At 37.2% G+C, this 12,301-nt stretch overlaps 1 protein-coding gene across 2 annotated transcripts in view; it reads right to left on the bottom strand.

Annotated features, from left to right (window-relative positions):
* Window positions 1-12,301, bottom strand: part of B3GNTL1 (UDP-GlcNAc:betaGal beta-1,3-N-acetylglucosaminyltransferase like 1) — a 134,699-nt gene that overhangs the window by 93,499 nt on the left and 28,899 nt on the right. For both annotated transcript variants that reach the window (XM_068413045.1, XM_068413046.1), the window contains exon 5: window positions 7,774-7,869. In XM_068413045.1, coding sequence (XP_068269146.1) covers window positions 7,774-7,869 — 96 coding nt within the window. The remainder of the gene's footprint in view (window positions 1-7,773; window positions 7,870-12,301) is intronic.

The following is a 12,301-nucleotide window of genomic DNA, read 5'->3' as shown; positions in this document are numbered from 1 at the left end:
CCATTGCAGCCACTCAGGTTTCCGTTTGGGCCAGGCTTGACTGTCCCTCTGCTAACCACAAAGCACATGCCTGCTCCACCTCCTTCACATGTGATCAGGCTAGTTCTCAAAATGTGAGCTGCGTACACAAGCACTGCTTCTAGAGGAACTAGATATGCTAATCATCCTTAAGATCATGTAACTGGAATAAATGAATAGACAAATATCTATTCTTTCTGAAAAAGGATACACTGTTCACAGCTACAGCTGATCCAAGCTAACGCTCTGAAAAGCTCATTAATAATTTTTTATTTGCATAACTTCAGCTCAACAACTTCTAATCATAGCCCATTTGGCCAATGCTGTACAAACAGACTAAAAATCCCACGTCCCAGTTTGTCACACTTGCACTAAGAAAAAAAATATTAAAAATTGAATTAATCATTAAATCTGGATCCTCCTACTCAAAAGCTGTTAGACTGGACCAGAATCTGTTTTCTCTACAACACAGAAAGAAAAAAAAAAAAGCCTCAAACATAACAGTATAACTTATATTGTTTATACTTATGAGAGGATATGGTGAATGTAAATATTTTAACATTTAGCTTCCTTAACTTGCCAAAAAATCAGACAAGCAAGAACTACTGTAGAGACAAATGTCAAACATGGCAGGGTGAGGGCAGTACAAAAGAACATTAAGAAACAAAATCTGGACTGTGATAGATCAAACTGGTCTTTAGACCTACTATCCAACATGGGACACAATGCTTTCATACTCACACACTCAGCTACTCCAATTACTATGGAAATTACTGGGCTCTCCTGAAAATCTGGCCCAGTACTTCTATCACTAAAAGCTGACACCAAAAAAGGAAGTTATTTTCCAATAATAAATAGAATGCACTTAACTCGTGCTCATACACTGTTTTTAAATGGTGAAAAACTGTTCAGTGCACAGTTGCAAGAGACAAAAAAATAAGGTTATAATAGGGAGCTGCATTGCAGTAAAAATGTTTGAAATAAATAATGTTTATTACACTAAAAGCCACTGTAAAAATATTTCCCTTTTTTGTAGAATCAGCACTTTGATTTTCAAATTCAAAGACCGAAAATTACAGGAAGTTAAGGGTGTATCTGCTCTGTGCTCTCACATATGGAGGACCAACTGAAAAATAAACATCACTAAATTAGTTGGAAGCTTATATTTGGAATAGGCTTTTTGTTTTGAAAGGAAAAAAAAAGCTACGGCTACTTCAGTAGCTTCACCTACTATTTTAAAACAAAAACTAGGTTTTGTCCCTCATCTGTTAGACAAAAGTAAAGTTTCTCTAAGCTATAAAAGACAATGAGATAGAAGCCCAAAGTGAAGCTTAAAGGCTGTTTATTTGTAAGCTGCTATATCAACAGGATAGATATGGAAGATCAAACAAGAATAAATGGAGCATTCAGAAACTAGAAGTTATTAGTTGCTTCCATCCATGTCCCTAACTGCAGTCCTACATTAATAACCAAGTCCTGATTTTAACTTCTTGCCCTATTTTTCAAAGTAATTTTCAGAAGTATTGACGAAACATAAATGTCAATAATAGTTTGGAAAAAAAATTACGCATTTCTGAAAATTTAATCCTTGACAGTTTTCCTTTACACTTGGCATTACCTGTCCATCTCTTAACATCATATGTCTTAAGAAAAATGAAAAAAAAAAAAAAAAGACAAAAAAAACCTTAAGAAAAGGATGCAAACATGTTGCATTCCATATTGGTATGATTAATTACTTCAAATACAAGAAAAGATCATCAGCTGGAAGAAATCGTAGCTCAAATCAGTTTTCTACCTGCTTAATTTCAATGTCCATCAAAATCATATTATGCTTTTTCTGCCATACAAGTATCTATCTTGCTGTAAGACTGTATTAATCAAGAATTTTTTGGAATAAAGCCAAACTTATTCTACTCCCAAGTTGCTTTTATACTCTATTCATAGAATCACAGAATGGTTTGGGTTGGGAGGGACCTTAAAGATCACCTAGTTCCAACCCCCCTGCCCCAGGCAGGGACACCTTCCACCAGACCAGGTTGCTCCCAGCCCCATCCAACCTGGCCTTGAACACTGCCAGGGAGGGGGCAGCCACAGCTTCTCTGGGCAACCTGGGTCAGGGTCTCACCACCCTCACAGCAAAGAATTTCTTCCTAAGATCTAATCTAAATCTCCCCTCTTTCAGGTTAAAACCGTTCCCCCTTGTCCTGTCACTACTTGTCCTTGTAAAAAGCCCCTCTCCCGCTTTCCTGTAGCCTCTTCAGGTACTGGAAGGTGCTAGAAGGTCTCCCCAGAGCCTTCTCTTCTCCAGGCTGAACAGCCCCAACTCTCTCAGCCTGTCTCCAGAGCAGAGGGGCTCCAGCCCTCTGATCATCTCCGTGGCCTCCTCTGGACTCACTCCAACAGCTCCATGTCCTTCTTCTGTTGGGGGCCCCAGAGCTGGACGCAGCACTGCAGGGGGGGTCTCAGGAGAGCGGAGCAAAGGGGCAGAATCCCCTCCCTCGCCCTGCTGGCCACGCTGCTGGGGATGCAGCCCAGAAGGCCAACCGTGTCCTGGGCTGCAAGCACGCACTGCTGGCTCATGTTGAGCTTCTCGTCAACCATCACCCCCAAGTCCTTCTCCTCAGGGCTGCTCTCAATCCATTCTCCACCCAGCCTGTATTTGTGCTTGGGATTGCCCCAACCCACGTGCAGGACCTTGCACTTGGCCTTGTTGAACTTCATGCGGTTTGCACAGGCCCAGCTCTCCAGCCTGTCAAGGTCCCTCCGGATGGCATCCCTTCCCTCCAGCGTGTCGACCATTTAAATATCATTACGTATTACGAACCACATTCAAGCCTTGTTTAAGCATGCAAATTATCAAACAAATATAAAAAGGAAAAAGCCAAGTTATTTAACACACTTTCCTCTATGGTATATCTTTAAACTCATGCAAAATAGCAAATGCACAAAGCAAAATCTGTATACATTTCTCAACTACTACAAACCTGTTTCTAAGTTCAAAAATATTTGACCCTGAGATGCCTTTACATAAAGGCTCCCTAGGAAGTTCTAATTGTGCTTGGAGTTCACAGATGTGGGTAAGCCACTTCTCATTAAACTTTCTAGAACTCCCTGAACCCCTTTGACATGCATTTTCAAATGTAAATATAAACATTGACTAGCTTGTGAAACTTGGTTTCATTCTCCTCCAGAGGAAAAAAAGGATCAACCACAAAAGGAAGCAGCCAACTGTTTTTTTTCTTATAGGTTATATACTTAATCCCACACAAACTAGTAGAATCTACTATAATTAACCAGTTTGTGACTTTGTTTTTTTCGCTCAGTAGAAAAACATCAGGACTTCACTATTAATGACACATTTTTACATAACATGGGTGAAGGAAGAGGAAACAGTGACAAAAAAGCCCAGGAAAGTGTTGAGAATTGTTTTATTGAAAAACAACAAATACAAGTGAGCCATTAATAGAGGCAAAAATACAGGGGGGCAGGGGGGATATCAATCAGCCTTTTCATGTTTTATTCATTTTTAAGAAAGTCTCACCCTGGGTCCAGTTTTTGCCTTTACTAATATAACCAGACAACAGGCACTGCATATATCCACTTTCAGATTGCCACTTCAATTACCATTTCAGTTCTGACACACCGACAACCAGTCCCTAGCACTTACAAAGGTGGAATTTTCTGCTCTGCAAGCAGACAAAACAGATGCTCTAAGCCAGAGATATTCACTCTGTGGCCCACCTGGAAAATTCATCCTACCTGCAATCGACTCCTACCAACTTTTTACCAGTCAGAAGTTGCCTATTGAGATACGTGATGACAATGCAGCATTGAGCATATTGAATTTATGGAGAAGGTCCAGCCATGTTGTCAGGTCCTTCTCGCCTTCAGAACAAGCTACATGCTTGACTCAACCAAAATGCTGGATCTATTTCCAAACTATCTGTAATAGATGCTGATTTGTAGCATGAGCTTTTATCAAATATTAATTCAACTCTAATAGAGGAAGACTTAGTAAGTAGAGAAGCAGCACAGCTTTTAAGCCTATTAGCTAAATTTAACAGGCACCTGTGACAGCACAGAAAAGTGCATGTTACCTAACTCTAACATGTTAATTATTGTTCTTCTGTCAGGTGGTACAGAGCAATTATTGGTGAGAACTACAAATTACCTGTGAAAACTTCCAGATTTATCCAACACAAAGAGCTCTGAGATAATCTGCAAAGCACAGTATGTATCAGGAAGCAGTACAGACACACGGTGGACAACAGACATACGGAACCATCACGTTTTGCTCAGACCATTATTTTTCTACATTAGGACAGTCCAGTCTTATCAACCACAGAGCTCACTCCTTTTTGCAGGAGTCTCCTCACATATCACTCTAAGCTTGCCATCTGCTTTCTCAGTGAACAACCATATGAAAGCAGAGAAGTCTCTTGTCTTTGGGGAGGAAGAAATGGTAGGTCAGATGGAATTATGCTTCAGGCTGAATATAATACTTCACAGGCTGTGAGACTAAACTAACCTAAAGTAGCGATTTAGCAGACATGGATATGAACTCAGCTGTGTTACTTACAGTCAGCAACAATCCTTAAAAACTACTTGTATAAATATTTGTGTAATTAATCCAACCTTAAAGCCATTCAGACATTTTTACTTACACAACACAGGAAAATATCCAGTGTACAAGCAGGGCTACATGATCAAACTTCAATTACATTTCAAGTACAATTCAGACTTGGATATCCTGGAGGATTAGTTTTAATCTACATTTTTCCACTTACTCCAACATCAAAACAGTCAGTTCTCTTAATTTGTTTGCTCATTTTCTCCCTGTACCTGTCACTGTGCTCTGCACTTACTGAAGAATTAAAGTTATCTTTTGTTTTTTACTATTGTCCAGAAAGATAGCAAGTCTACCAGAACACATATACATGTATTTTAAGACTTCTATTAATACACCTATAAAAGCATGTTTTAATCACTCATCATTTATACAGAAGCTAACATTAAACAAGCAAATATTAATCTTTTAAAAAGTAGTTTTCTCATTATGATGTTCTCTTTGTACTCTCTTACTCCCCCCACACTCTCTGGGGTATATATTCTGAAATTTCACGCATACCATAAAGTATCTTTGGAATGTTACAGTATAATTGTTTAGAGAAACATTTAATGGATGAGTAAGCATCAAGAGGCCTTGGCTAAGGGAAAAGAGAAGTTAAAATGCTAGAAGCATTTTGTATTGAATGATCTTCTCAGCATGAGGACAGGGGATGGACATTTGATCCAAAAATCTGGTATTGACTCAAGTGATATAAAACCAGCAGCCAGCACCGAGGCACATGAAACCATCCAACCACCTAACAAAACATCTGCTACCACCCACCGCTTTCAAACTGGACTTCAGTCACTGTCTAGTAAAGCAATCACATGCTATAGGATATTATTTGATTAATAACATGAATATTGTGATAGGGGATTACAGGATCTTGACTATTGGCTATTTTTTTTTTATTAGTTGCTTGGTTTCCCAATTTACAGCACATATAATTTGCATGTGCATGATACAGCAATGCAACAGAAGTAACTGGAAAAAAAAGCTGGGCACTGAGTACAGAGACAGCTAAAAAAAGCTGAACATTCTTTCACTACAGGAAACTGCTGGAGACAATATGCTGTAAATTAAAGCCAATTTTCCTGAATTCCCTGAAGGACTGCTCCTCCCAGAGATTCTACAAATCCATTAGCAAAGGCCCATCATTATAGTTTTCTTGGGGCTTATTCACTGAAGAGAGTTTAAAAAAAGCACATTCAAAATAAAATGTATGGTCTACCATTGGGTGCAGGGCAGTGGGACAAGTTAGGCCTAGCCTTACATAAATGATTCATATCCTGATTATTAGAGAACAACTGAGAGCATTTTTACTCCCAACTCCTCCTCCTCCCCTTTCCTTTAAGTCAAGGAAAAGCAAAATAATTACCCCCCTACCTGAATTTCTCATCAGAAGAACGGATACCAAGGCAGCAGAGGCGCCATATGCTGACACGCCGCTGTGGAAATGAAGCAGTTCTTCTAGCCCCAGAGTTATAAAAGCCAAACTTCCTACAGCCTTGTGTCACAGCTGAAGCTTGTCTTATGATTGGGGACCTATAATCTCTGTTCAAGTGGATTCTGTGGTGCTCAACAACATATGAATTGCAGCTGGTGCAGTACAATCTCTCCAAGTTTCATACCTCCACAGAATTCTCAGAAACCTACTGTCTTTGAGGATTTTCTATTTCTGCGTTAAATTTGGTACAGAACAGGTAACTGTGTGAATCTAAGTAATATGTAAAAATGTGTGAATCTAAGTGATACGTAAAAATAATGGATTGCACATGTTGCTTGATTAAGGCTTTAAGAGAGAGATATCTGTAGGCACATAAGATTGCAAGGGACTTCCCAGGCGACTGTATTTGAACCCTACTATCAGAAATACCATATATTAAATAATCTCTTCCAGAAGACATACATCCCCATCTTAAAATGAGTTTTCTTTTTTGCATATCCCCCCTTAAATAATCTCAGAATCAGGATATTTCTTTCAATTTCCAGCTTAATTCATTAAAGACCCCATCCAGCGGCCACTTAGATGAAACACAAGGACAAGTTTTTACAACCTCAAGTTTTTCTTTCTCTTCTCTTCAACAACACAGTGATCCAGGTGTTGCTGTCAGATAAATCCAGTGTTTTAAATCTACAATTTTCTTTCTCATGCCACACTCAAAGGCAAATCCAAATATTCCATGGGTAACTTTTTCTGTGACTGCTTTCACTTGGTGAATTATGGGGAACTGTAATACCACTGCTGACTTTAAAACAAGGTCTATAGATGACTTCTTGTGTTACAACGACCATACCAGAGCCTGTATGTCTTTGGGGATTACGGTAATGGGGAACAAAACACAGTTTACAATGGAGTCTAAAAAACAAGGGTATGCTAATCTTTTCAGCCACTTAAATCCAGGAAAATCAAAAGCAAATGTCTTCCTACCATAGCATCACAAAACCCAACCCCAAATACTTGCATCTTAATGTCTGCTGGGATGTTTTCTGCTAACCATCCATTAGATGTACACACATTCCTCCACAAGTTGGACTGATTTCTTCCACAGTTTAACTTGTTTTTGCCAAAGTCTCTTTTAGTTCAGCATTGGCAGCCTGCCTAACGAAACAACCTTTCTTTATGCCAAAACTGTCATCTTCAGTTGCACAAGACGCATCTTTCTTACAAACATGTATAATGAGCCCAATGTTTAATGCCTGAAGAACTGCTATTTTAAAATGATCTCTAGCAAAACTTAAACAGATGCAGAAGTGGTCAGCACCTAACCTTGGGGAGGGGAAATCATTCTCAAGAAAGATTGTTTTCCCCCTCTGTATTTAAATACACCTTTTAAAAAGAAAACCCTAAACTTAATTATTAGAACAGGAAAGCATATGCATTTAACCACAGACAGCAGTGAGAAAATGTAACGCTCACTCCTTACCTGAAGTTGAAAGTTTCATTCTCAGTGTAAAGTCATCATTACATAATGATCACATGCACCATAAACTCGTCTGTTATTAAAAAGACTAGCCTTTAAATATAAGAATCTGATAACCTTAGTAAGTTAACAAGTATTGCTAATGACTGGAAAAAATCCATCTAAATAAACCTCTTGCTCTATTTTCTGCTGTAATTTCAGCCACAGGTGAAACAAGAATACCTGTGTAAGAAGTTGTTCTTCACTCAGATTATTGATCCAACGAGTATACCGTTCAGTAGACTTCAGTGGCTCTCTTCTGACTTGGCAACCAACAATCTAAAGCAAAATGAGATAAATCACATAGTGTAAGCTGCTGTATATATATCATATATACGTATATACATGTATATATGTCATAAAATACGCATTCAAAACCTGGGAACTCCAAGAATTAAGATTATCTATATAGTCCTTATTAGCCCCCTTCTATGTTCATAATATAATATAATATAATGTAATATAATATAATATAATATATATAATAAAATATAATATAATATAATATAATTAATATAATATGTCACAGTTGCTCTGCTCAAATGTTAAATAGTTACAGACTTCCAAAGGTTTCTAGAAAACTAACACTGAAAAGTGTCTTTCCAATAGCTTCAGTTTTGGGAATATTTGAACCATTTTGGTCGAAATTTTTGAAGAAAAGTCATCCAAGGGCAGACATCTAGAATGCAAAATTTCAACCAAAATAGTTGAAGTTTGGCAAATGAAAATTAGAACTTGGATAAAACCATTGTACCAACAGTGTCATCACCTATAATACCTCACATTACTTATAATTCATATAAAATAAGGAAAAAAATCTGATTTGTCTCATTCATGGCAGAACAACATAGACACCCTGTTTTGATTTGTTCACTGAAGTACTGTATACGCATTCGAGCAACAGTTTCTTCTCTAATACCGTTCTGTAACTGTACAGGTTAAATATGAATTTTAATATTCTGAACATCTATTGGCATAATAAATAGCTTCCAATATGCATCCAAATCAGAATATTAGAGGGATTTCATATTATCTCTAACTGCACAGACACTTATTAATGCAATTTCATACAAACACTGAACTGTTTACTCTACAAATCTCAGGTTAGACAAGTAAGAAGCCAAGGAGAACCCTAGAAGTGTGGCTACCCAGAACTCTGCTCTTCACTACTCCCAATGGCCTGCAGTCCACCCTAAACCTGCAGGGTGCTACAGAACTTCATTAGATATGCAAAGTACGCTGATATTGTTTGATACCAACCCATTCCTTGCGAATTAACACCAAAGCGCAGGTACTAGCATTTCTACAGTCATTTCAGATAATCGAGTTCTGTTCAAAAACAGTATGGAAAACTTATTTGGTTTATTTCCCACCCTAAGCATTCATAAGGGATGTAGTGTAGACACTGAGCACAGCAAGTTTAAACCTTTCAGGTATCTCTATTTACAGAGCTTTAAACCCCACACAGATGTAAGTCAGGCTAGAGTTCTGCACGTGCAGTTATGAATACTTTTGATGTGGGAACAAAAACATCACGAAGAGATCTTGCCGGGGGACTGCTGGCAGTGAAACACCACAATTCAGAGTATGATTAAATACAATCAAAACAACAAACATGAAAAAAAGGAAATCCTGATTTGCTTATCCCCTAAGAACAAAACAGAAGGTCTCTGCACTGTGAAATTTTTCCTCAATGATAACTACTAATTTCTATGGACAACTTCAGTCCTTATCGTTTCTCCTGAACTGCAGCTAAGTAATCTAAGACATTTTCAGAAGGTTAATCCAAAATTCTTTTAAATTGAATATCAATTAGAAGAGTTTACGGATATATTTTTAAAGTGGGCACTCCACAGATATGAAAACTTCACAGAAGTTGCATCAGATGTACATATATTCTGTTCTACGAGGTTAATTTTTATTTAATAGAATTATTTACAGAACTCTAGCTAGTATTCATTAGCCAAGACAGACTATCTTCTCTTGCATATCAGCATTTTATAACTTACAAAGACACTTTACAAAACTATGCATGAAAGTCAGAATGGAAAAATTACAAAGCACTTTTTTCTCGAAAGTTATTCTCTAACAATACAATATGGAAACTTAGTTTCTTTATTCAAATAGTCACAGTCTAAGCTGAACAAATACAGAATCACAAAGAGCTTTCACGAGGTAAGAAATAAAAAGGAGAATCTCAAATTTGTTTTTTTCAAAACCTGGTTTTCAATTAGAGCTAAGTAGTGAGTGTAGTCATCCCTTTCTATGCAACTTGACATTTAAATGAGAAGCAAACGACAGAGTTTCATATTTTTATATTAATTTCTGACCAGTCTGACCATTTTCATAAATGCTGTTGACAGTTTAAGCAATCTAAAAAAAAAAATGTTGAATCCAGGTGTTCAGCTAAAGGACTGTAACTCCCTAAAGTCCAAAGAACAATTGGTTCAAATCTCAACTCCTTCTGCTTCCAGAGAAAACTGGATGGATTTGATCAATTATCTGTATATACACTCAAGGAGAGGTGAAGGCAGACAGAATAACTGTTGTTAATTGGATCCTGACGGCTCTTTTCTGTATCATACATTACTTTCTGTAATTTCTAGAGTTTGACTTAGATTCTTAGCCAGAATTTCCTCCTCTTTCCATACAGCCATATAGATAATTCCATTGCACGCTCCAATTTACTTCTCTGAATTTTGGCTTGTAGCGACGACTCTGTACGTACTGCGTGTAGGCCTTAAAATACTTTGAGCCTTTTGGAATCGAAAACTCCATAATTAGGAAAATAATACTTATCAAATAAACAAGTTATTTAGGAATTACTGTAAATCCAGAACAGAAAAACAAATGGGTTAGATTGAATTTCACCATAATTTGGGGTGTGTAACTTTCCAAACTCCTTCATCAACTGACATGCCTAACAGCAAGACAGACTGAGAGGATAATAATCTAGAGCCTTATACACAAACACACTAATCAAATAAAAACCTAGTTTTTTTAAAAAAAAATTTTTTTTGTACACAGTAATTTTGTTTTCTACAGCAAAGCTCAACCTAATGTTCAGAACAGTAAAACCAGTATAAGATATTAATCTAGAAAAATATATCAAGAAATACAGCAGAAAGTAATAGGATCAGCCTCTGGTTTTTAAGAGCCAGATGTTAGAGTAACTCAATGTTTCAAGAATCAAATTGTGTTTTTTACCTAGTTTAGTGAAAACTTAGAATAATCATTACGGCAACCCTTCTATTCAATACTGAGAACTAATGTGAGAAAGAAAAGCTGCTTGCTGGAAAAAATGAAGATAATTCAAAATGTAGCTTAGAAAAACCAAATTTTCTGAAAGTCCATAGGCTTACTAATGTCCTCATTTCTCTAAACAATATTTAGTACATAATACCTTCTCCCCTGTACCTTTGGCTTTTCTTACTCTTTTCTAGTTTGAGCTCTAGCAGGCACGCATTATTGATGAATGAAATGGCTCCAATGAAGTCAATGTAAAGATGAGGTTAAGATTTCACTCTAATTTCTTCTTCCTTACACACTGAATAGGATCATTAACTCAACAATAAACTATCGTAATACATACTTAGCAATCCTATGCTTGTTTCATAGATGGAATTAAAGGAAGAGAGAGAGGAAAAGAGGAATTGATATACTTAAAACTTCACTAAAATGTCCTCCATAGTAGTGGCTTGTAAGTTTGCTTTTTCTTAAAATTACCTAACATGCTGTCTACACACACAGAACTATTTATTTCCAGAAGGCTTTATAATTATTCCTAAAATTTATTTGTTCACAAGCAAATTGAATTGCTATCTTCACTCCTCCTCCTCACCCAAAAAAACAAACCCACAACAACCACCTGACAATTCCTTCCTTTAATAGCAAAGGAACAAAAAAGCTGTACTATAGTTGGTGTTCTTAGTGGCCTTTTGTAAGATTTCCATGGATGTACCAAACCCGTCAGCACATAAAAGCAAAGATCTCCCTCCTGCAGAAGATCGTATTGTAAAACATCATTTAACCACATTCTTTAATTACAACGATATCACAGCAAAATACACTTAACAATACAAATGCATGTTATTGAGAACAGCTGCATTTTGACCTTGCAACACAGCAGGAAAATAGCTACAAATGCCTAACAAAGTTAGCGTTTTGTAAGAAGTGAAATGTTCACACTTCCCTCTACCCTCACATAACAGTGAAATGTTTTGCACAGCACACAGACTTCCTGCTTTCTTTTCATTTTCAGAACCAATACCACTCAAGACTGCTTTTAGCATCATCTTAAGAGATATGTTTTACTGACAAATCTTAAAATCGTCGCTACGCAATCAAATTTCTAGATCCTCAGCCAAAAAAAATCCACACCTTTCTGCTCTTTAGCTGTACCATTCCTCTCCCAGTAGGACTCTGACTCATGACTGGGATTTTTCACTTATATGGTCCCAAGATAAACATCACTAACGTAGAGTAACTCAACCTGAGCCTTTGATACAGCTTCTGTAAAGCACAGCTCATCTAACCAGCTTCTTTCATCCAATCAAATTAGGATTATTTAGAGTACAAACGGCTTCCTCTGGTTCCCCTGTGCAAGGTGTGGCATCAGAAGCAACTGCACACTGTTTCCCATTTCCTCCATGTCTCACAGAGCTTTCATACTCACTGCACTGAATATTTCCTTACAGCTTTTAAACTGAAG

The sequence above is a fragment of the Nyctibius grandis genome, chromosome 15 (assembly GCF_013368605.1).
Source record: "Nyctibius grandis isolate bNycGra1 chromosome 15, bNycGra1.pri, whole genome shotgun sequence".
Taxonomy (NCBI): domain Eukaryota; kingdom Metazoa; phylum Chordata; class Aves; order Nyctibiiformes; family Nyctibiidae; genus Nyctibius; species Nyctibius grandis.
This window is presented reverse-complemented; position numbering and strand designations above follow the sequence as displayed.